Source organism: Callithrix jacchus, chromosome 5 (assembly GCF_049354715.1).
Source record: "Callithrix jacchus isolate 240 chromosome 5, calJac240_pri, whole genome shotgun sequence".
NCBI classification, from domain to species: Eukaryota; Metazoa; Chordata; class Mammalia; order Primates; family Cebidae; genus Callithrix; species Callithrix jacchus.
The window spans coordinates 124138167-124165917 of NC_133506.1; the positions used below are offsets into that span (position 1 = coordinate 124138167).

The 27751-nt window shown below is 46.7% G+C and overlaps 1 protein-coding gene and 1 pseudogene across 2 annotated transcripts in view; both read right to left on the minus strand.

The window, feature by feature from the left end:
- RGS9 (regulator of G protein signaling 9) overlaps positions 1-27751 on the minus strand; it is an 88403-nt gene that overhangs the window by 33037 nt on the left and 27615 nt on the right. The window contains exons 8-11 of one of the 2 annotated variants that reach the window (XM_035301622.3): positions 25262-25343; positions 15664-15726; positions 3511-3540; positions 2611-2672 (exon numbers count right to left, since the gene is read on the minus strand). In XM_035301622.3, coding sequence (XP_035157513.2) covers positions 2611-2672; positions 3511-3540; positions 15664-15726; positions 25262-25343 — 237 coding nt within the window. Of the gene's footprint in view, positions 1-2610; positions 2673-3510; positions 3541-15654; positions 15727-25261; positions 25344-27751 lie in introns of both variants that reach the window. The other variant, XM_035301621.3, reaches the window with a different exon arrangement.
- On the minus strand, positions 5106-5840 carry LOC144582880 (large ribosomal subunit protein mL50 pseudogene; annotated as a pseudogene).

Sequence of the window (27751 nt, forward strand, 5' to 3'; positions counted from 1 at the left end):
GAAGGAAGGAAGGAAGGAAGGAAGGAAGGAAGGAAGGAAGGAAGGAAGGAAGGAAGGAGGGAGGGAGGGAGGGAGGGAGGGAGGGAGGGAGGGAGGGAAGGGAGGGAGGGAGGGAGGGAGGGGAAAGAGAAAAAGAAAGAAAGAAAGAAAGAAAAAAGAAAGAAAGAAAGAAAGAAAGGAACTTGCTGAAATCCAATAACCCTTGGGATTGGCAGGTATTTGACAAAATCAGTCCCAATTCTACTTGTGAAATGAAACATTGTCTTCCATCCAGTCCCTTTGTCATTCCTCTGTACCTATTTCTTTCTTTCCTTCTTTTTTGAGACAGCCAAGCTGGAGTGCAGTGGCACAATCTTGGCTCACTGCAGCTTCCACCTCAGCCTCCTGAGTAGCTGGCACCACAGACATGTACCAGCATGCCTGGCTAATTTTTTTTGTATTTTTGGTAGAGACGGGATTTTGCCGAGTTGCCCAAGCTGGTCTCACACTCCTGGGCTCAAGCGATCCACCTCAGCCTCCCAAAGTGCTGGGTGGGATTACTGGCATGAGCCACTGCTCCCCGCCTAATTTTTTATCCTTTAAGAAATCCGTCCCTATCTCCCCTCCCGCACTGCTCCCAGTCTGTAGTGATCTCTGTTCTACTTTACATATTTTCAAATAGCCAGAAAAGAAGATACTGAATGATAAATGCTTGAGGTGATGGATGTGCTAATTACCCTGATCTGATCACTATACATTGTATATATTGAAACATCACTATGTACCCCCTAAATATGTACGATTATGTGCCAATTTTAAAAACTTTTCTAAAAAAGTGCTAATTCCCTTGAGTTGAGTCAGACTGTCTGAGTTAATGCATTTCCCACTGTCTGGGTATTGAAAACCTGCTGTGCCTCCTCCCCATAGGTGGGGAATTGTGTCCACAGTGAATGTGAAATGCACCTGCTCTGAAGTCGGCCTTCAGTCATGAGATTTGGGCAGAATAGGATCCATCCCTCAGAGATAAACCAGTGGTGTCCTAGAGACAAGCACTGGGTTTGCAATTATATGCAGAACTCAAGCCCCCTGGTGTCTTCTCTCCCAAGACTCTTTAGTTGACAATCAGACCTTTTTTTTTTTTTTGAGACGGAATCTTGCTCTGTCCCCCAGGCTAAAGTGCAGGGGCATGATCTCAGCTCACTGCAGCCTCCTCCTCCCAGGTTCAAGCAATTCTTGTGTCTCAGCCTTCAGAGTAGCTGGGACTACAGGCACACACCACCATGCCCGGCTAATTTCTGTATTTTTAGCAGAGATGGGTTTCACCATTTTGGCCCGGCTGGTCTCAAACTCCTCACCTCAGGTGATCCACCTGCCTGGGCCTCCCAAACTGCTGGGACTACAGACATGAGCCACCACTCCCAGCCCAGACCTTTACCAGTAGAGATGCTAGAGGGGAAAAGACCAAAAACAAAAACAAAAAAATAAACAAACAAAACTGGTTCACAGGTCAAAATACTAATGATGTCAAAATTATGGTAATAAGGTCCTAAGACAAATAAAAATTGGAAAGTGGGTCTAAGAAGTATCCTTGGGTCTCCTTCAATTTTCTTTCTGTTTGGTTTCATAAAACTGGGTTTGTAGAACATTGAAGTAAATGGTTTTGAGCTTATCATAATGATGATGATTATAACCCAAGCGTGTGCCCCTGGATGCCCAGGTGCCCTCCTCAGCTGGGATCGGGGCTCAGCAGCAGCAGAGTCACTGAAATGTGGGTGGGGTCAGGGTATGTTTTCTCAGGCAGGTGGCATTTTTGTAAACTGGGGACTTAGGAAGATGTGAAAAATTTTTGCGAGAGCCCAACCCTTACCCATATTGAAGGAAGGCACTAAAATAACAAAACACAGCATATTCAGCCCCAATCAGTACTAGGACTTGAGTCTTACACAGTCAGAATACATAATTAGTCACGTCATGCCTCCCAGGAATCAGCCGAGTTTATTTTCATGCATGCAGGAAAATCCCAGAGTTAGTAATGTGGTCCTAAAATAAATTCCACATTTTAAAGGAATAACTGCTTGCATGTGGGAGGCACTAAGCTCTTTTTTGTCTCTAAGATTATGTCCCATGGAGGGTTGGGTCAAGGTAGCCGGAAGGTTCAATAAATCAGACACAAATGTCCAATTTAGCCTAATGGGATTTTAAATCAAAGATTAACAATGGACATTTGGTAGGACATGGAACCTGCAAACGTGACCCGCACACCCCTGATGAATTGGAATGGGTAACAGCAGGAACCCAGGCTATCTCGGATCCTCATAGGATCTTCAGTCCACGGACTTCCAACTCTTTCCAATGTCCCTATCCACACATTAGTGGATTCCAAGAAACATGACAGTCTTTGCTACAGCCTCACCTACCCTTGATTTTGCCTAACCCAAGATGAGACCCAGGGGCTTGTTCTGAGAGAAGAACTAGGAACTAAGTCCCCAAGAGACTGGTTTTGTCCCTCACAGTTCTGCAGAATCCTCAGTCTGTCAGCCCAGGACTTGTCAAGTTTGCCTTAAAGCAGAAGTTCTCCTCTTGTCTACCTATTACGCTTATTTTAGCAAGATCAACAAGTCAGGGACATACCCTCCCAGGGACACGGAAGACTTCACTGTGGACCTCATCAAGGCTTGTTGGTAATACATGATCTAGAAGAGACACAGTTATCACAAGGTGTTCAGCTCCTCCACCGTTCATCATCACTACATACAGCCTTCAAACCCAGAAACCATTTTACCCAGAGCCACACCCTGTTCTGTGCCCAAAGCCAGCCCCACAGTAAATAGATGACCCTAGTCTTCAAATCAGTGGCCTTCTTCATCCATTATGTATTGGTCTGGGAAAAAGCATTAGCAGAAAAAAAAAAAAAAAGTTCTAAGGAGCATTAAACTGAGATACAGGGATAGACACTTGGCTTTTCCCTCACATGCCTCTGGCTGACAGAAGCGGAGCATGGTCCCCACCACAGGTGACATCCTTAAATGTCGTGATTCTGTGGCGTTAGCCAAATCAAATTATCCCCTCCTCAGCCACCTTCTTCCACATTCAGAAAGCTAACCACACATCCCACCTCAATGGCCAGTGCTTCCCAGGACTCTGTGTTGGGCCCCAGATATAAGATTTGCCAATAGAGACAGTTGGCCACATTGGGTAGACTCTGGCCCTGTAATGATAGGCTCAGGAGCCAGGCTGGGGATGTAGAGTCTCTGCAGCCTGAAGCATTGGTGTCCACAGTCCTCTCTGGCCGCCCCTCAGCTCTGTGCCTTTGAGGGGTTTTTCATGCCCTGAGTGTCAGCATCAGCCCCAGCCAGAGCTTACAAAAGATGCTTTGGCATTCTGTGCTGTCTGTGAATTTGGAAATAATTTTTTGAACATTGCACATGGTTTTCATTTCATTACCAAGTGCAGAGCCTAAAACAAAGTACATATAATCTGCTTGTTAGAAGATTTAAAACCATTCTTCACTGGAAGTGGAAGACTAATTACCTCTTTTTTGACAGCAACGACTGTTTGTTTCTGTAAAACAGAGAAACAAAACCATTAAACAGATGTCATGAAATCATTACAGTTCAAACACCCATTTGAAAAACAAAAATCCTCCCCATGAGAAAACTGCCTATTTTTTCTTTCTTAAAAGGTAGGATTTCGCCATTTCTACTGCCTCCACTGTGTTCTGTGTAACCACTGGGGAATAAATACCAACTAAGAGATTTGGTAAGCGAAGGAGCATAACTTACCACTATAACTTTGCTCTCCTAAAGACCAAGATGAATTAAGGTCTAAATTTGGGATTGGTGCCAATTTAGCATGGTGCCTACAGAATGATCTGGAGAGTGAGAAATAAAGATTCCTGTCTGAGATATGGATTAAGAGAAAATGGGGAAGGTCAAGGGCAGTGGCTCACACCTGTAATCCCAGCACTTTGGGAGGCAAAGGAGGGAAGATCACTTGAGCCCAGGAGTTCGAGACTAGCCTGAGCAACATGACAAAACCCAGTCTTTACTGAAAGTACAAAAAATTAGCTAGGCATGGTAGTGTGCATCTATAGTCCCAGCTACTTGGGAGGCTGAGGTGAGAGGATTGCCTGATCCCGGGAGGTCAAGACTGCAGTGAGCCATGATCATGTCACTGCACTGTAGCCTGGGCAGCAGAGCAAAGCCTTGTTTCAAAAAAGAAAAAGAAAGAGAGGAGAGATAAAAACTAGCATGGAGCTTGGGTGTTGGTTTCTTTTGTTACAGGGGAGAGCTCTGAAGCAATGGTAAGATGCATTCCTCAAGTAGCCACAATAATTTGACCAATAATATAAGTTGAGAAGCAAACCAATGTTACCAAAAATAAAGCACATAGTGGAAAGGCTTGGGGCCAGCATGCACTGCAAACTGAGTCTCCAAGTTGAGCCGCCCTGTGGAACCAGGCCCCATCCCCTCGCTGAAGCTGCTGGAGCAGAGTCATACTGGGGATCAGCTTCAAGGTGTCCCCTCTCAACTTTCTGAGTAAGCCAGAGGAATAAAGGACAGCTCCAAGAGGGGCTCCATGTTCAGGGTCTTAGAAGCTCCTGGAAACAATTCAGAGCTGTCTTTAGCCAAATAGAGATAGATCTACAATTGCAGTGGGCCGAGCTTCCTCTGCGCCACTTTTCTGCTCCATGTAACTTGGAGGTTGGGCAAGGTGGCGAACCCAGTCTCAGTTTTCCTAGGTTTGGTTGTGTCCAGGGGCTGCTTGGTGCTGATTCTTGTTTTGTTTGTGTGTTGTTGTTTTTCATTTTAACAGATCTACTTTAATTCCAAAAGAAATTAATCTAGAATGGTCAGTAATACACAATAGACTTTTATGTTTCTTTTTTAGGTATCTATCTAATACAAGTTTATTTGTATATGTGCAATGCATAATAATAACTCTGGCTTAGATATGAGTCCCAAAAGGATGAACATATATTTTCATATGTTCCATAAATTATTAATGACCTAATTTCATTTAAAAAATGGTTTCAGCAAATATGAAAATAGAAAGTCCTGTTATTTGTCCATTTATAATATGAGAGAGAAAAAAAAAGAGAGATGATACATTCCTCTATAGAAAAAGTGGGTTTAGAGAACAGTTCTGGTAGTATTTCACATGGTAAAGTATGAAAAGGTCTAATAAGGAGCCCCATTGCTCAGGGGAAAAAAAAATGATTGCAGTGTGTTTCTCTTCCAAATTGCTTAGTAACACCAAGTGATTTTCAAACTAGGGGGCAGATTACTGGCACTGAGTTCATTAAATTTAGATCTATCTTGAATAGGGATATTATAGAAATCGAGAACATCTCTAAACCCGTGCATCTGGGAGAGTCTGGAGTTAGATGACCCAACCATCAGCTAAATGTACCAAGAGACTGAACTTTAGATGACCATCTTCCAGGGAGATGTCTTGCCACATACAAGGAGGAGATGAACTAAAAACTTCAACATAAGATTTCAAACGACTCTGCAGATCTTCAGGTGGTGTGTACGCTCAGATTTGTAAGGGTGGACACACTGAGATAGATTCCTTTTTCACCTCTTCTACTATCTCAGCAACCACTGGCTCTTTCTCTTTTCCGAATCGAGACCAAAATTCTCTACGTGGTGCCCCTGAGACTGTGCACATGAAGACGCTTCTGATAATGCCAGACACACATTGTGCCGCCATCTTCCATAAGATCCACGGGCCTTGTGCTGACTCTTATACTTCAAGTGGAGCCTCTTCATTCCTGCCTGCTAATATCCATGATGCTTAAGCCACCCAACGGTCATAAGTCTGAGGAGGACACTACTTCCTTTGAGCCAGTCAGTCAGCAAAATATACACTGGCCCCTGAGCCAATTGATGAGGAATGAAGGAGAGTCCAATCCAGAACGTCATATACCTGCCTCTCCTTTCTAACCCAGGCTGGCTTTCATTTTGCTTCTTCGGATTACTTTTCTATCATTGCTTTTCATAAGAAATCCTTTTCCTGCATGGAGGAGTAGGGAGAGTTATCTCAGAAAGGTAAAGCTCATGTAGTTTTTTGTATTTCAGGCTCTCACACATCCTGACTTCCTCCTTCAGAGCATGGATCACCATTTGGATTTTATACTTATTCGTGTAACTCTTTGTTTAAAGTATAAATCAACATCAAGGTATCATTGAGGGAAGGGGCCATGTCTATCTTCCCTAGCACAATGTCTGACACAGAGTAGATGCTCAGTAAATATGTAACAAATGATGACTTCAGTATGCTTTGAGGCCTAGAAGAATGGGGACATTTTCTAAGCTTAATAGCATTTTTTCTACTAAGAAATTGAAAACACTCCCCGAATGATCCAAATGCACTGGGAACTACACTTATTTGTTCCCATTCTCCTCCAACATACGGCACTATTTTAGAAGATGCACATTTCTGGTAGAAAAGGACCCTAGGGCCAGAGAGGACTTACATTCAAATCTAATACTGTATAATTATTTCCTTCTGTTGGAGCCTTGCTGCCGTGGGTTATTCAGAATAGCATCTACTGGTCTATGCCCTCTGCTCAAAGTGGGAGCTGTACTTTTACATAATGATAACTGCCTAGTAACTACTGAGAAGCAATTGACACTTCTTTGAGCATTTGCAAAGCTTAAGGTAAGGAGATTTTATTATATTAATTTTTAACTGAGGAAACCAAGTTTCTGTGAGGTTGTGGGTAACCTTCTCAACAACTCCTGGTCAGAAGTTGGATGGGCCAGGATTCAAATCCAGCTCTTCCCTTTGCAAAGCTGAGGGAAGATGTGTTGAGAAACACAGAATCTCGGATCCTGTTCACTTTCTCCTCCTAGCCCCCTCTCTTCCCATTCCTTCTTTGCCCTGAGGCTGAGAGTGCTGCAGGATGGAATGCCTCCACCCAGTCACTTAATTTAAAATGTAAACAAGGCTGGGCATGGTGGGTGGCTCATTCCTGTAACCCCAGCACTTTGGGAAGCTGAGGCAGGCAGATCACCTAAGGTTAGCCTGGCCAACATGGTGAGACCCCATCTCTACTAAAAATACAAAAATAAGCTGGGCATGGTGGTGCACACCTGTAATCCCAGCTGCTTGGCGGAGGCCCAGTGGGAGGGGTGCTGACGCAGGAGAATTGCTTGAACCAGGGAGGTGGAGACTGCAAGGAGCTGACGTCATGCTACTGCACTCCAGCCTGGGCAATAGAGCAAGACTCCATCTCGAAATTAGTAATTAATTAATTAATTGTCAACAAAAAGTGAGCTAGAGCCCTACCACAAGACGAAACGCAAGTACCAGAAACACTCTGTCCTTAGCACTCATGATGGTGAAGAGTGGAATCGTGTTAGGCGCATCCTCAGCAGCCGGTGTCATAAGCACCTCCAAGGTGTCCAGACCCCAGCATCAAGCTTTCTGCCTGTCGGCCACTGTTCTGCAGCCAGCACCTGGGGGCACAGGGCTCCTAAGTGGATGCAAGCAGATGCGTCCTGGCTGCCTGATGTTCTCTGGGGCCGCAGGCAGCTGTATTTGCAGGCGACTTTGTGGCATGCTTATTTCCATTCCACCTCTAGGGGCTCTTACTTTGGCCTAATATACTTGCTCCTAGGGCCATTACCTCAGTCTTCAGGGGTTTACCATTTGTATACTCCTGTTCACTTCTTTTGATTTTATTACCTCCCTAGGGCTCTGCCTCTGTGCTGTGGTTGCTATTTTGTTTTTTGATTTCCGGAATTAGCAGTTACCTTCTGGGAATCGGACTGCAGCCTGCTCTCTATTATTAGTAGGATTTGGTTGAAGGTGAGACTTTCCCACCTCTAGCTTGGATTGTCCACATGAATTTTAGCTGGTATTTCTACCTTTAAAAATACCTGTCCAGGTTGTGTACGTTGAAAGACAGTGGCTGCACAATGTGTGGCTTTGGCTAGATTGAAATCATGGCAGGTCCAGAAACGGATGCCCAATTCCAGGCATTAAAATACATTTCAGCTCTTAGAGGCTCACAAGTAGAATGAGTTGTGTACTGACCACATATGGAGGCATTGCTTTGATGATCTTTCACTTCAAGTCAAGATCTAAAAACACTCCAGCTGTGAAAGCAACATAATGGATTCTAAACTGTCTGTGCCTCATCCATTAAGTTCTCATGCCTGGAGAAGTTCATGTCGACTTGTTATGTGATAATTCAATTTGTACAATAAATTACAAACTGGAAAAAATAGCTGTTCGTGGGATCTGCTTCCTCTAGACTGACACAGAGGGATCTCTGCTCCTCTAGGAGTGTGTGAAGGGAGGGGACAGTGAGGGAAAAGAGTCCTGAACTTTTCTAAAAGGTGAAGAGACAATTTGATTAGGAGGGAATGGTGGAGAAGAGATTCAGGAAAGAGTATGGATGATGGTACATGCCTGTGGTCCCAGCAACTCCTGGAGGCTGAGGCTGAAGGATTGCCTGAGTCCAGGAGTTCGAGGCTGCAGTGAGCTATGATGGCACCACTGCAATGCAGTGCAACCTGGGTGACAGAGCAAGACCCTGTCTCAAAAAAGAGAGAGAGAGAGAGGAAGAAAGAAGGAAAGAAAGAAAGCGAGAGAGGAGGGAGGGAGGGAAGGAAAGAGAGAAGTGGAGGGAGGGAAGGAAGGAAGGAGGGAAGGGAGGGAGGGAGAGAGGGGGAGAGAGAGAGAAAGAATTAAAGAAAGAAAGAAGAAAAAGAAGGAAGGAAGAAAGAAAAAAACAAGGAAGGAGGGAAGGGGGAAAGGAGAGAAGGAGGGAGGGAGAGAGGGAGAGAGGGAAAGAGAAAGAGGAAGAAGGAAGGAAGGAAAAATAGAAGTGCATGGGCTTTGAGGTTCAGACAAAGGTTGAAATCCTAGTCCTACCACTTCCTGGCTATGGCCTTGGATGAGTTGCTGAGCATCTCAGAGCCTCTAATTTCTCATTTGTAAAAGGCGAATAGAAAAAAAGAGGGATTAAATGAGATAATAGACACAAGGTGCCTGGCACAGAGCAGAGACCCGCACACAGTGCCTGTTCTTAGGGCTACTGTACCCCCGCTGAGCACGTGCAGGGCACAATGTTAGCCCTCATCGTAAGATAAAACGTGGGATTCACAGGCAATATTTGGGGCCTACTTATGCAAAACAAGATATTCATTGCCTATCTGAAATTCAAACGTAACTGGGAATCCTGTATTTTTATTTGGTAAGTCTTGCAAACCTACTCTCAATATAATTATATCTTAGCAGAAGGCAATAAGAAATATTATGTTAAAGTGAAGTTGTTACCAAAAAAAAGTACACACAATTCTAAGCAAGCCAAAGAAAATCACCTCCTGATAAAATAAGAAATGAGGGTTTTTTTCAGTCTGGCATTCACACACAACTTCCCTCCCTTCTCAGCTGCCGGCCCTCCTGGAGTGAAGCCACTTCTTTATGACTCTACTCAGCTACACGCTTTGCTACAGGAGGAAGTTTCTGCCTCAGGAATCACTGGATGCTCTGCATTCTTAGCATTCTAACAATTTCTTATTTTTCCCTTGTAGAGTTGCCCAAATAGGGACACATCTAGACCTGTTGTTTACACAGCTCTGGACCCGCTAAGAGTCGAACTTAGCGGGTGGAGGCTGCAGACAATTGTCACAGGGCAGGAGGGGTCAGGCCACTGCCAGGAGGAGTGCAGGGGAGGGATAAGTAAGGACTCTGGGATGGGGCAGCCAGGTAAGTATCTGCAGAGAATCATAGGTGGCAGGGCCGAGCAAGCCGCAGAGCCATAGGCAGCGAGATTCAGAGAACTGTGAGGGCTCAGGCAGCGCTGGCATTGAGAGCAAAGAGGGGGTCTAAAGTCAGAAATGGGGAGATCCAAAAACACAAGTGGTTAAAGCAGAGCAGGCAAGAAAGAGATGGGGCCAGGCGTAGTGGTTCATTCCTGTAATCCCAACACCCTGGAAGGTTAAGGCGGGTGGATAGCTTGAGCCCAGGAATTCAAGACCAGCCTGGGAAACATGGTGAAACCCCAACTCTACTAAAAATACAAAAAGTAGCCAGTTTTATAACCTGGTCTCAAAATAAATAAATAAAGGCCAAGCATGGTGGCTCACACCTGTAATCCCAGCACTTTGAGAGGCCAAGGCAGGCGGACCACCTAAGGCCAGGAGTTTGAGACCAGCCTGGCCAATAAGACAAAACCCTGTCTCTACTAAAAATATAAAAATTAGCCAAACATGGTGGTGCATGCCTATAATCCCAGCTACTCAGAAGGCACAAGAATCATTTGAACTCAGGAGGCGGGGGTTGCAGTGATCCAAGATTGTGCCACTGCACTCCAGCCTGGGCGACAGAGCAAGATTCTGTCTCAAAATAGATAGACAGACAGATAGACAGATAGACAGAGAGATAGATGATAGATAGATAGATAGATAGATAGATAGATAGATAGATAGACAGATAGATTTAAAAAAAAAAAATTTAAGGGGGTGCAGCTATCCAAGGAGACTTGGATTTGAGGTTGTGATTTTGTGAAGTAAATAGCTGTCCAGCCAGGTGTGACCTCATCAGATAGAGAGAGAATTGCTTACAATGTACAAGGCTCAATGCAAAATAAAAATGCAGGTTTACTGGTCAGAAAAAAAAGTGTAAAGAATTCTGAGACGATAACAGAACATTAAACCAAATAAGAGTCCTTCTGAGGGTGGGGTCTTGGCAGCTATACAAGCCCCTCCCTGCTCATGAAGCCGGCCAGGGTGCAGGTGTAAGCCTTTCGGGGTAGAGAGGAGAGCAGTGGTGGTATCAGGGAGGAGCATGAGCTACAGAACTAGAAACATGTAACTGAATCCTGGCTGGGTCACCTTGGGCAAACAGCTCCATCTCTGTTTGGTTTTTTTTTCACTTGAAAAAAGAAACTGACATTAACTCCGTAAATGGGTTTCATGAAATCCAGCAAAACTTCTAAAAGCCACAATAAGGACATTAGAAAACATCAAGCAGGATGTGGAGTGGGCTCTAGCACCCATCATCTGAGGGTCAGATCCTGGCTTCACCACTTCTCAGCTGTGTGTCCTTGAAGGAGCCATGCTCTCTCTTGGCCTGCTTCCTCAACTGTGAAACAGGGATGGAAGGTAACCATGTACCTCATAAGGCAGTAACGAGTCTTAGCTGAGCCGTTACAAGGAGTGGTGCATTCAGTTCAGTGCCTGGCACTCGGGGAGCTGTCAGCAAACATCAGCCTTTGAGCTGTCCCTACCCTTAGCCAGCCATGGTCACACAGAAGCCACAAGAAGAAAGCAGTTTGTCTCCTGTTGGTGAGAGCATATGGTGTGGGAAGCGGGGGTTGCTCACTGAGGCCCCCAGGCTGAGCACCTCTGCAAAGCACAGTATTTTATACTGCGGAGGGGGGCATAGTTCTGCCTTTCACCCAAAGATCTGTGTACTTGCCAGTGTAGACTGAGGTTCTGAGCAGCTGCTCATTGGACTAGGCAGAGAGGTTGAAATTGGCATGTATCCCTTCCTTTCACCTCCAACAAGGCAGAAATATGAGAAGGTGAAAAGGCAGAAGAGGAAATCGGCTAGGTATAGAACCCCAAAATGGGGTACGAGGTCTATAAGTCCCATAAATTCTCTCTCACAGCATGACAATACTTAGAATAATACCAGCTCTGTGTGGAGTGTCTAAGTGTTGATTAGCATTCTAGACATAAGTGATCCCGCTTAATCCTCTGAGGAAGGAACTAGCGTGCTTCCCCTGTTATAGATGAGAAAACTGAGACTGTGGCTCAAGAGCTCACCTAAGATTACATGGACTGGAAGTGGCAGAGCTGGGGCTCAGGCCAACGTCAAGGGTTTCTCCAGCACGTGACACTGCCCTCATCCCTAAACGATATCAGTGACCCTGTCATAAGCAGCCCCTGCCCCTATTACCTCCTGGGGTGGAGGGGTTGGGGGTTTTGTATGCCTCAAGGTATTGGAGCCGAAAAAAGACTCACTTCTAGAATGTGGTCCCGGCCCCTGGCCAGTCCCTCCCAGCTGCCATCAGCCGGTGGGAGTGGGCTACCCAGGGCCCTAGACACCTGCCAACCTAATGACCTTCCTCCTTATGTTTGACGGTTACTTGCCTCTATTTGGGGAAAACAGTTACATCTTCTCAAGAAGTTACTCATTTTTGAAATGCAAATCAAAACCGCAATGAGATACCATCCCACACCAGTCAGAATGGCTATTATTAATAAGTCAAAAAATAACAGATGCTGGCAAGGAGAAAAGGGAAGCTTATATGCTGCTGGTGGGAATGTAAATTAGTTCAGCCATTGTAGAAAGCAGTGTGGTGATTTCTCAAAGAACTTAAAACAGAATTACCATTCAACCCAGCAGTCCCATTACTAGGTATACACCCAAAGGGATACAAATCATTCCATATAAAGGCACATGCATGCAAATGTTCACCACAGCACTATTCACAATAGCAAAGACATGGAATCAACCTAAATGCCTATCAATGGTAGACTGGATAAAGAAAATGTGGTACATACATACACCATGGAATACTATGCAGCCATAAAAAATGAGATCATGTTCTTTGTAGCAACATGGATGGAGCTGGAAACCATTATCCTAAGCAAACTAATGCAGAAACAGAAAACCAAATACTACATGGTTCCACTTATAAGTGGGAGCTAAACATTGAGTATACAAGGACACAAAGAAGGGAACAACAAACACCTAGGCCTACTTGAGGGGGGAGGGTGGGAGGAGGGAGAGGATGGAAAAACTACCTATGAGTACCATGCTTACTGCCTGAGTGATAAAATAATCTACATCAACCCCCATCACATGCGATTTACCTGAAATGTACACCCCAAACCTAAAATAAAAGCTTACAACTGGGCGCAATGGCTCATGCCTATAATCCCAACACTTCAGGAGGCCAAGGTGGGTGGACCACCTGAGGTCAGGAGTTCCAGACCAGCCTGGCCAACATAGCAAAACCCCATCTCTACTAAAATTACATAAAAATTAGCTGGGCGTGGTGGAACATGCCTGTAATCCCAGCTACTCCAGAGGCTGAGGCAAGAGAATCGCTTGAATCCAGGAGGCGGAGGTTGCAGTGAGAGGAGATCGCACCACTGCACTCCAGCTGGGTGACAGAGCGGGACTCCATCTCAAAAAAAAGAAGGATTGATTCGTTCTCAAAATGACCTCTCTTTTCAAACCAGCTCAGGCACCATGAGTTCTCTGAAGTGAGACAAATATCCAAAATCTCTGCACTCCTGGGTCCTCATGGAGATGCTTCGTGCTCTTGGCAACCCTCTCCTCTCAGGGCAGATTAACCTGGGAACATAGGGGACCCACAGACAGACAGACCACAGCATGCGGGTACTGGCTGAGGGGGGGCTGGAAGGGGTCCTGCATGCATGAGAGTTGCAGGTCTTTATTCTTCTTAACACTTTATTCCACAGCAGCCAGAGTGCACAGACAGGAGAAAGATAGCTGGGAAGAGAGAGAGAGACAGAGAAGATGATGGTAAACAACAGCAGAGACACAGCCCACATCACACCCCACCACGGCACAGGCACCCTCTGTCACACACGCAGCCTGCCCACCGGGCTCTGGGCTGAGAGAGTTGCCAGCATCCACATCTGTAGGAAATGGGCTTTGAGGACCAAGGGGCACAAAGATGCCTCCCCAGTAAAGACAGTCATCTGGTCACCCTCCTTGGAAGTCACCCCCAGGATGGAGCAGTTCTGCTCCTTAGCTTCTCTCTCAAATTGGTGAAGTTAAGGTCCTGCCTAACCACCTCCCCCAACACACACACACACACACACACACACACACACACACACACACACACAGCTGAGCAGTATCCTACTGGCTTGAGTCACCAATGGGTGGCCCTTGGTTTCCACCCCCCATGTCAGAATGAGTGATGTGCTTTCTGACTCCACACTCTCCCTCCTCTCCAGGAAAGAGGTTTCCAGAGCAGCCAGCTAGCCATTAAAAAAAAAAAAAAAAAAAAAAAACCTTTCACCCAGGTTCAGTCTTTTACTCAAGGATTCTGTTTCCATGACAACCAAGCCTACGAGGCCTCAGCAGTGATCTGTTATCTGACAAGGGGAACATGTGAAAGGCTGCCCCAGGAACAGCTGAGTGAAGGCTGACTGTGCCCTGGGTGTATCAAAGGAGGGGTCTCTTTGGCCTGTGGACAAGAGACCTGATGATTCCCTTGGTGACGCTCTCTAGGGAGCAAAAGCCAGACACTGTCCCAGAGCTGCCTTGCTAACATTTCCGGCTCCTTTTTTTTCCCCTCCCACTTCTGCTTTCCTCCTTCCCCTGCACACCCCTCCAGGCCTGACAGATTCCTTAAGGCACTGCAGAGCCCTATAGATGCACCCTAAGCTAAAGAGGTGACGATCCTTGCCACCCAAAGACAATGTTTGGCAGAAAGCAATGAAATCATCTAAGACCTGTTTAAATGGGTTATGCTGGTTCATTGGAATCAGCGGTTCTCATCTAGAGCAATGTTGACTCCTTCCCCCAGGGTACACTGGGCAATGTCTGGAGACATTTTTGATTGTTAGGACTGGGGGGTTAGGTGGACAGGGAGAGGAATGGAGGTACTGACATCTCACTAGCAGAGGCCAGGGATGCTGCTAAAATGCACAGGACAACATCTCCAAAGAATTATCTATTTGAGCCAGATGCAGTGGCTCACACCTGTAATCTCAGCACTTGGGGAGGCCAAGGCAGGAGGATTGCTTCAGCCCAGGAGTTCAAGACCAGCCTAGGCAACATTGAAAGCCCCCATCTCTACAAATAAGTTTTAAAATTAGCCAAACATGGTGGCATGCACCTGTGGTCCTAGCTATTTAAGAGGCTGAGGCAGGAGGATCACCTGAGCCCAGGAGGTTAAGGCTGCAGTGAGCTGTGAGCATGTCACTGCACTGCAGCCTGGGCAACAGAGTGAGACCCTGTCTCAAATAATAAATTAATTAAATTAATAAATAGGAAAAAAATAATTATCTGGGCCAAAATGTCAATAGGGCCATGGGCTCAACAGCTTATGAACTGCATTTCTGTTCATAAATGAATACTCACAGGAAATTGGCCATCCCTCATGAAAGGTGGCCTATTTGAGGAAAGTCTTTTTTTAAATGAAAACGGCTTGGAGAATCTTTTCAAAGATCCCACTCCACAGGGATGTGAAAGGAAGTGTTATAGTCCAGGTCCCATCATGTGGATTAAGGTTGAATCCAAAGCTGATTCAAGAGTTTTGAGTCTGGGGCATACAGTTTCCTCAGGGTCAACTAACTGGCTGAAACTATGTACAGAACGTCTGTCTATACATCTTTGAGTGGAATGAGCTCAAAACTTTCATCAGATTTTCAAAGGGGAAGTGACTCAGAAAAGTTTGGAAACTACCCATCTAGATCCCTTCAGCTCTTCCCTGCACTCTACATCCTCTGTCTCTCTTCAATCGTAATTTCTCCTTACCCAGCATCCTGCCATGGCCCCACTTCCTGCCCAACTCTGAGTCCCACAGAGAGCATAGTCCTCCCGTCTTTGGCAGTCTCAAAGAGAAGATGTCATTGCCCCAACAGACATGACTAGACATGTGGACACCTTCCCTGCCCCAGAATCCAACCTAGGCCCTACCCAAACTATGCTGTAGAGACATACCTGGTTTACCTTGACTTCATTCGGATTGGTCACTCGGTCCAGGCCATAGTCCAGCACATTGTCCATTCCAGGCTAAATGGAATAAAAACAACATAAGGATCATTACAGGAGAGTCTCCAGTTTCCGGTTAACTTTGGGTCTCAGTTAAGCTGCCAGTTGTGAGATGGAGCTAAGAAGAGCTTGTGGTCTAGCCCACAGGGAGATTTGAGGGCATGGAAACCCTACAGGTGAGCTGGTGAGCTTGATGAGGGCTGTTCTGCCTCCCAGTATCCCCAGCACCTAACATAGTGATATTGAAGGACAGATGGAGAGAAGGATGGATGATGGGTGGGTGGATGAAAAAATGGACAGGTGGTTGGCATTCCTAGCACCATAGTGGGATGCATAGATGAGTGGATGGATGTATAGGTAAATGGGTGGCCGGTAGATGGTAGATGGGTGGGTGAGTAAATGGATATATGGACGGCCAGTACATGAATGGCATTCCCAGTACCCAAGTGGGATGGATGGCAGGAGGGAGGGAAGGAGGGGGGGAGGGAAGGAGGAAGGAAGGGATGGATGGATGGATGGATGGATGGATGGGTAAATGGATGGTAGGTGGATGGAGGGTGAGTTAATAAATGGATGGATGAATGCGTGGATGGATGGATGGATGGATGGATGGATGGATGGATGGACGGACAGACAGATGAATGGCATCCCAAGCACCATAGTGAGATGGATGGATGGGGTAGTGTATGAATGGAAAGGGGGAGGGGAGGAGAAATGGATGGATGGATGTATGGATGGATGAATAGGTAAATGGGTGGTAGGTAGATGGTGAGTGGGAGGTGAAGAGATGAACAGATGGATGGATGGATGGATGGATGGATGGATGGATGGATGGATGGACAGATGAATGGCAAACTCAACACCATAGTGGGATAGACAGATGGAAGGATGGGTGCATGGATGGATGGATGAGTAAATGGGTGATATGTGAATGGTGAATGGATGGGTGAAGAGATGGATGGATGGATAGACAGGTGAATGACAAACTCAGCACCATAGTGAGATGGATAGATGGAGGGATATATGGTTGGATGAATGGATGGATGGAATGGATGGATGGATGGATGGATGGATGGATGGATGGTTGAATGAGTAGATGGGTGGATAGGTGAGTGGGCATATGGATAGATAACATTCAGGCAACAAAAGAGTTCACTGAGACTAATACATGGGCCTCCTGACTCTTCCCACGGTGCTCCTTCCCCTCACTCTGTGGTTTCTGTCTCGGGCTGAGTGGGAAAAGAGAAATGACAGAGCAGTGCTTTGGGAGAGTATAGGCTTGTCAGTCACCTCTGGGTGCCAATCCTGGTTCTTCCCGGCTGTGCAGAAGATCCTGGAAAACACTCCTTGTCTCTGCACTTGCTAACCTCTCTAAGAAACTGAGAAACCTCCTACATGGCAGGTTCTTGTGAAGATTTAACAAGACAGGGTGTGAAACTCTCAGTGGAAGGTAGCTATTGCTGAGCAAGGGGCTGTATTCATTTTAAGATCACACATGTAAAAGCATGGCCCAAAGCTGGGACTGTGATCTCTGCTAGTTCCCTTTGCCAGCAGGTAACCCAACTCTCCAGAAAATAGTACTTGGTCTCTCTCAACTCCTTGACTCTTTGAGGTCAAAAATTTGGGTCTTTCACTTCCCTCATGCAGGTGTGATGCACCCACTGCTCAGCACACGTGACCAAGGTAGCTACACTGAAGCAGAGAGTTGGGAAGCAACTGGGTTTTCTAGCCATCAGATTCAGCCTCATCCATGGGATCAGACTGGGTTTCAGCTCAGATGTAAGACTGACACATAAAATGTAGGAAGTCCAGTTAATTTCAGATAAACAGCAAATGATTTCTGTCCCAATATTTTGATGCTTATTATATATTTATACTAAATATACAAAATATATTTTACTTAAAAATTATTTTTTGTGTGTCTGAAATTCAAATGTAACCAAGTTTCCTGCATTTTATCTGCTAAATCTAGCAACCTAGCTCAGTGGGCTACCATGGCGGCAAATACATGCAGACAAGATGACACAGGAAAGAGAAAGGAGCAGGCAATAGAAAGTGGGTGGGGAGGAGGACAGGGAAAGGAAATGGCCATCCTTACCCTAGTTGTTACAAGTGGATCTTGATCAGCAAATATCTATGGGGCACTTCCTATGTGCTGGACATTGTGCTGAGCACTGGGGAGCCCATGGTGAGTGTGCCCTGAGACTACTGCTCAGGAGGCATCCCCAGCAGGCATAGTGAGGCACTCCCAGTCTCAAGGGGGAGGTAGCCACTCAGCAATTAATCACACAGAGAATAAATTACTGTTGAGAGAGGTGTGTTGAAGGGATGACAGCATGGGATCTAACTTCACATGGCAGGGGCTCAGCAGACTCAGTGTCTTTGGCAAAAAAGGGTTCTAGGAGTTGCCCCCTGAATCTGGTGTGGAGAAATCCTGCTGCATAACTGAAGACAGACTTCATGCACACACTTTGGCACTTTCACAGACTCTCACAATCACACACACACTCTCATACATGTATATGCACACTCACATGCAGGCCCTGACACATGCACACACACACACATACACACACATTAATATGGCTTGGCTCTGTGTCCACATCCAAATATCATCTTGAATTGTAATCTCCATAATCCCAGGGATTGAGGGAGAGACGTGGTGAGAGGTAATTGGATCATGGGGGGTGGTATCCCCCATGCTGTTCTCATGATAGTAAGTTCTCATGAGATCTGATGGTTTTATAAATGTCCGACAGTTTCTCTTTTATATACTCACTATCTCTCACCTGAAACCTGCCATGTCAGACCTGCCATGTCAGTCCTCTCTTGCCATATCAGACCTGCCTTTCCCCTTCCACTGTGATTGTGTGTTTCCTGAGACTTCCCCAGCCATGCAGAATTGTGAGTCAATTAAACCTCTTTCTTTTATAAATTACCCAGTCTTGGCCAGATGCAGTGGCTCATGCCTGTAATCCCAGCATTTTGGGAGGCTGAGGCTGGCGGATCACAAGGTCAGGAGTTCAAGACCAGCCTGGCCAGCATAGTGAAACCCTGTCCCTACTAAAAATACAAAAATTAGCTGGGCATGGTGGCATGTGCCTGTAATCCCAGTTACTCAGGAGGCTGAGGCAGGAGAATTGCTTGAACCCAGGAGACAGAGGTTGCAGTGAGCCGAGATTGTGCCACTGCACTCCAGCCTGGGCAACAGAGCAAGACTCTAACTATAAATAAATAAATACATACACACATACATACATACCCACTCTTGAGTGTTTTTTTATAGTACTATGAGAATGAATACACACAAACATGCTCACATATATGCACACACCTATGCATGCTCACACATACACATTCACACACATACATGTTTACATGCATGCATGCACTCTCACATGTACATATGCACACTTATATACATGCTCACTTACGCACATGTACATAGTCATACATGTACATTCGCACACTCACACTCGTGTACATGCACACCCTGACACAGTGACATGCACTCACACTCACATAGCCTGCACCCACGATGCCCTACAACCATTGTCTGGCTGCTCTTCCACAGGCACTCGCAGCCTCAGTGACTTCAGTGCGTTTGTCTGCCACAGTCTTGAATTTGTTATCTAGTTCTTTCCTTCCAATGTGCCCCAGGCTCTGATATAAATGTGGTTGCCCCAGTGCTCAACAGTGCACTGCACAACTGAGATAGACTCTGCTGTGCTCTCAGCTGCCAGGACAGACAGCCTTAGACTCTCAGACCCGCAGCCACCCACTCGGCTTTATGATGCTGCCAGCCTGCCCAGTTCCAGTCCCAAGCTGGTTCTCCTCGCCCCTTCCCTACAGAACAGCCAGGCAGTTATCTGGCTGCTGCTGCCTGGGCTCTTGCACCTCTGGGGGCAGCAGCCTTTTAAGTCTCAGTTGTTCCCAATCAAGCTGTGGTCCCATTCCAGTCCCCTGCCCTCAAAACTCGTGAGGGGGCCACCTTTCTGACTCTGCTGGTTTCAGTGACTCCCTGGCTCCTTTCATTCATCCGTTTCTTCATTCATCAGCTAGTGTAAAGTCTTTGATCCATTGCAATCGTCACCAGAGTGCTGCTGACGCAGTTTCTGGCACACAACAGGGTGTTCAGATGAAGATAACCAGAACTGACTGTCAGTGCCCAGGAAGTAAGGGCAGAGGGTGCATCCTGCAGGGTGCCACCCACAGATAAGGAGGTAGCAGGCACTTTCTGCCCTGGTGCCTGACACAGGAAGCCTCCCCTCCTTCACCCAGAGGAACTGTGAACACCAGGGTGTGACCCCCCGACAACAACAGTCCTTGGGCGTAAGCCAAAGAGGCAATTTGCTGAATGCCTTATCATTCAGATCAGGAAAGGGGCTACTGTGCTCCTGACAACTGCTCGTGAGGAGGCAGCGTTCCCAGGAACCCACATGCAGAGCAGGGCCAGCATGGGAGCTAATGGACACCTCTTGGTGGCACTCCATCGTGTGTCCCCGCTCCTCCTTCTCTCATTTCACTCTCTTTTCAAAAGTATCAGACTCTTCTGATGCATGGAACAGAAAACAAATAATAAGTAAGGCACTAACTCATTTTCTAAACAAAATAAAACAAGGAAAAGAAATCGAGATGAAGTTGGGCACATGCCTCACACCCATAATCCCAGCACTTTGGGAGGCTGAGGTGGGCAGATCATGAGGAGAGGAGTTCGATGGCCAACATCGTGAAACCCTGTCTCTACTAAAGATACAAAAAAGTTAGCCGGGTGTGGTGGCACACGCCTGTAATCCCAGCTACTTGGGAGGTTGAGGCAGGAGCATCACTTGAACCCAGGAGGTAGAGGTTGCAGTGAGCCGAGATCACGTCATTGCACTCCAGCCTGGGTGACAAAGCAAGCCTTTACCTCAAAAAAAAAAAATAGAGATGAGGCAAAACAGGGAGACAATTTTACTATGCAGCATCAGGAAAGTTAGCTCCCAGAGGATGTTGGCTTGAATGTCACTCTCCAAATCCTGTGTCCTGTGTTCCCTGACCCCCCCAACCTGATGCAGGGCCCCTGCTTCCTACCCGCTGCCATGGCATTCTGTGGTTGCTCATTCATTAGTTTAATCATTTTTGTCTTTATCTTTCCACCAGACTACAGTGAACTCCTTGAGGTCATGAACAATGTCTGCCTTGGCTCATAATCCAAATGTCCCCGTTGCCCAGTAAGTGCCTGGCACAGAGCAGATATTCACAAAATATATGTTATTAATTTATTTATTTTTTGGACCAGAGCACAAGGAGCATTCCACCCTGGTTTTATAATATAACATTATATGTCAGGCTAGGCACAGTGGCTCACACCTGTAATCCCAGCACTTTGGGAGGCTGAGGCGGGTGGATCACTTGAGGTCAGGAGTTCAAGACCAGCTTGAACAACGTGACTCCACCAAAAATACAAAAATTAGCCAGGCATGGTGGCAGGCGCCTGTAATTCCAGCTACTCGGGAGGCGGAGGCAGGAGAATCGCTTGAACCTGGGAGGTGGAGATTGCAGTGCACTGAGACGATGCCACTGCACTCCAGAGCGAGACTCTGTCTCAAAAAAAAAAAAATCCACATTATATGTCAGACCATTTTCCTAGGTCAATGAATGGCCTTTGAAAATACTATTTGAATAGCCTCACAGTGTTCCATCCTGTTAATATACCTCAATTTATTTTGCCATTTTCCATTGTCAGACATTTAGCACAAGTTCAATGGGAAATGGAGGGCAGATATCTCCTTCTCTGGCAGACGTCTGCATATGTGGTTGAAACAAGGGTCATTTAGCTTGATATGCAGATAAGACATCACTTGATTTAGCTTATCCACCGCCAGAAAGCAGCCTCAGACTAAATCCTTGGCAGGCAAGAAGTCACAGATGGCCCAGCAAAGATGCAGGGAAGGCCTCCACAGGACTGTCTAAGGGAGCACTTTCTCCCCTTGTTCATTTAAAAAACTCGCTGCTGTTTGCATCGTGCTCAGATCTGTACTTAGTTCCATTTGCATAAAAAATGGGTGAGGAACATCATTTTCCTTCATTACAGGATGCTGAATCCCAGGTGGCATTTGGGCTTCAGATAGGAATTCAGGTCAGAGCCCTCAACTACCAACTACCGCCACCCATGTGGGCTCTTGGCCTTTGCCAGTGATGAACTCCCTAATACAGCATCTATCAGACATTCCACCCTGCCTTTCTAAATCAGTCACCCTCTTGCTGTGCCCCTTCTGCATTTAGGTCTTATCTCTGGGAGAGTGCCACTCACCTGTGCTCCAGCAATTTGGCTTTTGAGCTCTTTGAGCTGAGAGAGGGACCACAGGTAGGGGCTCCTTACACAGAAGCAGCATATCAAGTTTGCCATCAGACAGATGTGGCTTCCTCTCCCAGAACTGAGCAGGCTACTGAATCTCCATTAGCCTCAATTTCTCCATCTAAATAATGGGGATGGTGATATTCCCTACTTCACAGCATCAGGCGTAAATGAGGTCCTCTGTGTCTAGAGCTTGACACAGGCACAGAGAAACGCTCAATGACTCTTGGCTGTTATTTCACACCCAGCACCTAACCCCTTCCCTGGGACAAAGGCAAGGCTCAATGAAGGTTTCACGGATCAATGAACAGACAAATGAACAAGTGCATGAGTCGGTTCAGTAGCCGCGGGCTGCGTCTCACTCTACAATCGTTGGTTACAGCCTGACACAGAGTGGCCATGAGACTCCACAGCGCCAAGTGCTTGGTTTGCCTTGGCTGGCTTTTTTCCCATTGAACTGATGGTTTGTTTGGGTCTGCTGGAGACAGTCTGGCAGTCTGTGAGTTCCAGAGTTTCCTGAGCCTGTCAGATTGCTCAATTTCTCGACTGAGATGCTCTTCAAACAGGTTACTTTCCACCCACGCAGGCCAACAAGAGACGGGAAGCATTTTAAGAAAATCGCAGAGAGTGGGGCCACTGCACTCCTGCCTCATCTTTGACTACTGATCTGTTTTTCACTTAGGGAGAAGCCATGAGAGAGGCTAGATGTGGGGAGCAGTCTCACATCCTGGAAGTTCTAGCACGACTCTGAGTCCGTCAAATCCTCATGCTGAACTTGGGTCCCCAGTGCTGTCAGAGAGACCAGGAATGTGTGGACCCAGGCATTCGGCTTCTTAGAGCAGCAGTGACGCGGGCAACATTCTAATGACCCAGGAGGATACCAAAGGGCTGAACCTCGCTAAGACATTGCCATGAGAAGCAGAAGCGCACAAGGCTAAGCAGGGGCGGGTTGGGGGTTGCGGGGGAGGCTCCACAGTCAGACCCTCTGGGCTTACTAGCTGTGTAACTTTGGAGAAATTAGCAACATCCTTGAGCTTTTACTTGCTTATCAGTAAAATCAGAATAATAATAATGCCTTCCATACAGGGCTGCAAAGGTTCAATACGAATGCAGAAGGCGGCCAGAATGCAGAAGGCGGCCAGCCAAGTAGGGGAGGTGGCTCACAATCCCAGCACTTTAGGAGGCCGAGGTGAGTGGATCACAATGTCAGGAGATTGAGACCATCCTGGCTAACATGGTAAAACCCTGTCTCTACTAAATATACAAAAAATTAGCTGGGCATGGTGGCATGCACCTATAGTCCCAGCTACTCGGGATGCTGAGGCAGGAGAATCACTTGAACTAGGGAGGCAAAGGTTGCAGTGAACTGAGATCATGCCCCTACACTCCAGCCTGGTGACAGAGTAAGACTTCGTCTCAAAAAAAAAAAAAAAATGCAGAAGGCTTAGCATAGCACCCAGTGTGCTCACTGGGAGTTCTCAGTTCATGTCTGCTGTAATGGTGATGATGACAATGACAACAATGACAATGGCAATAAGGGTGGTGGAGAAAGTGGGGGAAGTAAGAGAGGTGGTAGAGGTCAGGGAGATAAGGGAGGTGAGGGAGTGGGAGATGGGATGAGGATTATGGTGGTGGAGATGGGGGAGGGGGAGGTGGTGGTCATAGAGACACGTTGTCATATTTATGTGATTCTGCATCATGCTGTGAAGAGCCACTCAGCCACTTGCCTAGTTGGGGCTGAGAGGTTACTCCAGGAGAACTAAGGAAAACCTGGATGATCAATTGTCATTTTATAGACCTCCAAGTTACAGGGACAGAGGGGAGGAGAGAGACCCTGGGCAGATGGCGTGCATAGCCAGTCTATGTAGCTTTGCAAGGAATGCAGTCACATCGGCATTCCCACAGTGAGGAGTCTCTGCATATAGTACAGCAATATAGAAGCCACTCTTCACCTTGAAAGAAGCAGGGCTCCCTTGCACATGGGACCACTGGGCACCAAGGCATCTTGCCAAATGTGGCACATCCACCACATCTCCTTATCCTCACCATGGAGTGCTTCTTCTGGAACACACAAGCAATGTGTGGCTCCTTCTCATACAAAGAGCTTGCTTCTACACTACCAACTGGGAGGCATGCTTGTCTCCAGGACCCTGTGCTCTGTTACCCAACCCCCTGGAGACCTGTGTCAGGCATCTGTAAACTGGTTTTCCTTTTACAGGGAAAAATCAAACAAGCTACTTGGGGATCAACCTCAGAACCTTTACCTTGGCAACACAGCAGCCAAACCCATGCCCCCGCAGGGTGGAGCACCTTAGGAGAATCTGTTTTGAGTATATAAAGAAAATAAGCAAAACAGCCAAAATCAGATGGGATTGAAGTTCAAAAACCCATAATCTCTGACACCAGGTCTCACTCAGTTCTCTTTCTGGTTCTGAGAATTTCTGATACCTGGCAGGCAAGAAAGCTAAAGGAAAAGGGGAAAGAACATTTCTTTCTGACTCTTCAGTTTCCAGAATCTGGTTCACATCTTCTACCTCCCATGACCCAGAGGCAGCACAGGGGGCTGAGACAGGAGGAAACTGAGATAGCAGAGTTAATCCCAGGATGTGGCAATCGGAGCCCACTTCTCTGTGCTGTGGGATGAGGCTACCATTTCCCAGTGATAAGCTGGGACAAGTTAAACCAACTCTGTACAGCTTGTCTCTCTAGGTCTCTGAAAGTCTCAAAGTCAGAGATTCAGTGTGCTCCAAGCAAGAAGCTCAACACAGACGTATTCCTTCTCCTCCTCCCATCGCAGCTGCTGGAACTGGATCTAGGAGAGGGAGCCAGAGACACAAAGGAGAACACCGACCATGCGTTTCCTGTCTAATGGCGCTCCACATTTCTATGTTGGAGCCTGTGTTCTAATTTTCTCCTTATATTCCTTTCCCAAGGTATGGTATCCTGGCAAAGAAAAGTCCCAGCCCTCATAAAAGACAAAGTCATCCAGGTTCCTTCCTACCTAACACCAATGGGCCATGAGCAAACCCTGTCCAGACAGAGAACTTCCTTTTCTGGCCAAGAGGCACTTGGATGGTAACCCAACACTGAGCAGCTCCTCCTGCTGCTCCAATTCTCACCCTAGAGAAAGGGGAGTTGGCAACAGGCATGGAGGGTGCAGGATAGAGGAGGGAGGCACAGGAAGAGACAGAGCAAACCAGGCAGGAGGGTACTCACAGGGCATCGGTGCACCAGCCAGTATGCCTTCTCCTGGCAGTCCAGGGCATATCTATCTGCTTTGTTCCTCTCCTTTCCAGCCCTGAAAAGCCAAAAGCCATGTTTAAGGCCAGTAAGACTTTGTAGCTTTTGATCAGTGATGCCCCCCGTTCCTGAGGACCTACACCCCTCTCCCAGCCTGCCCACGTAATTCACTTATACCATAATAATAATGAATACAGCAAGCACTGACATCACACTTACGTACTAGTACTATTCTAACCACTTTGACACGTCCTAACTCTTTTAATCTCACCTAATCCTCTCAGTGGCCTTTTCTCACTTCAAAGTTCAGGGCACTGAAACAAAGAGGGGGTGAATGCCCCACCAGCCCACGAGGGTCACACTGGCAGCGACTGGAAGAAGTGAGATTTGCACTTGGGAGTCGGGTCTGGGGTCTAGCTCCCCTGGACAGCACAGTGCTGCCTGAGATCATGCTGCTGCCACTAGCCCTAAATGAAACCAACTCCACCAACTTCACCACTGGAGTTCAGCATGCATGGGTGACCTTCCAGGCTGACATTTGACCTCCTGGCTTCTTAACTTTTCCCTGTCTGGGCAAACAACACAGTCAACGTCTGGACAGGCACCTGTGCGATGGTGACGAAGATACTGGTCTGGAGAGTTCTCTCTCCTCCCTGCCTGTGTCTGCAAAGCGTTTGTGCCAAGTCGGGGCTTTTCCTGAACACACCTCATTGCTAATAAAGGTTATTCATGGCCCAGTGCAGTGGCTCACACCTGTAATCCCAGCACTTTAGGAGGCCGAGGTGGGCAGATCACTTGAGGTGAGGAGTTCAAGACCAGCCTGACCAGCATGGTAAAACTCCATCTCTACTAAAAATATAAAAATTTGCCAGTCGTGGTAGCACGCGCCTGTAATTCCAGCTACTCAGGAGGCTGAGGCAGGAGAATCGCTTGAACCCAGGAGGCAGAGGTTGCAGTGAGTTGAGATCACGCCATTGCACTCCAGCCTGGCCAACAAGAGCGAAATTCCATCTCAAAAAAAAAAAATAAAAAGGCTGTTGATTTTCCTTTTTTATCTCTCAGTCTCTCCCTTTCCAACTCCGGATGGGAAATGATGCAGGGCCTTCTTTCTCCAGGGGCAAAGTAACACTAATCATCATGCCATGGGCCCCTTCTGTACCATTGCCACGGCGACCGGCTCTCACACTTGTTAATGCTTGTTTTCCCAGGCAACGTGGGATGACGCACACGTCCTCTGCGAGACAGAGTCAGTGGATTCATCTCCCCGTTAATGTACTGTGAAAAACATCATAACACCCAGGAAGCCAGATGGTGAACAGTGCCATTCCATTTGGGCGTTCCATCAGCCTCCTCTGGAAATTAAACATAAACGCTGTTGTTCCAACTTCCCACAGACAGCCTAACTCGATTTTCGACCAGGTTAACTAGCCCCTGACCTCAGGAGCATGGGCCACAAGTGGGCTGAGGCATTGCAGAGTTTCCACAATGCTGGAGAGTCTTGCAAATAGAGTCACTCTCTGATTGACCCCACGGGTCCTTTCCGGCTTTGCTCTTCTGCTTTTCTGAGACAGATGTTAGTAGAGGAGAGTTGTGATAAATGGAATGCAAGAGAGTTAGTGAACTCGCAATTACTTTAGTTTGTCATATTGTGATTTTTTTTTCCAGCAACAGCATTTGCTTATTCATTCGCTCATTCATTCATTTGTTCATTCATGTATTCATTGATCTTCCACTATTTTCCAAGCACTGGGAGTCTACTGGTGAACCAAACGACATATGCCCTGATCTCGAGTAGCTTTTGGACTAAACATCACACACACAGTCAAAGAATCAAACAGACATAGTCCCCACCTTTGAGTAGCCTTTGGACTAAACATCACATACACAAAGGATCAATACAGAATTGCAAATTGTGTTATGTGCCATAAGGAAACATTCAGGGTACCATCATGTAGAATCAGGAATGGTCCCTGTGGTGATTTTTAAATATGTCTACAATTCTTTGTCACTCTTTCCATTGAAAGATGTGGGTCTATGTCTCTTCCCCTTGAAGCCAGGTGGGATTTTGTGATGGTTTCTACCAACATGGGACGTCAGACATGGCCACAAATGGTGGGACAGCTGCCACCTTCCTTACTGGCATATGTGGTCTTGAAGTCCCCAAACATCTGTGAGCAATCTCACAACCCTCCCTGAGGCCGCCATGCTGTGAGGAAGCTCAAGCTAGACCACACTGAGAGGCTACAAGAAGAGAGCAAGAAATGGCAGCCAGCCCCCAGTTGCTCCAGGCCCCCATCTCTAGCTGTCTGACAGCAACCACTCAAGAGACTCTGAGTCAGAACTACTCAGCCAAGACATTCCCAAATCCCTAACCTATAGAAGTCAGGACATACAGTAAAATAATTGTTGCTGTTTTGAGCCACTAAGTTTAGGATGATCTGAATGCAGTAATTAGAAAGAGGCTAA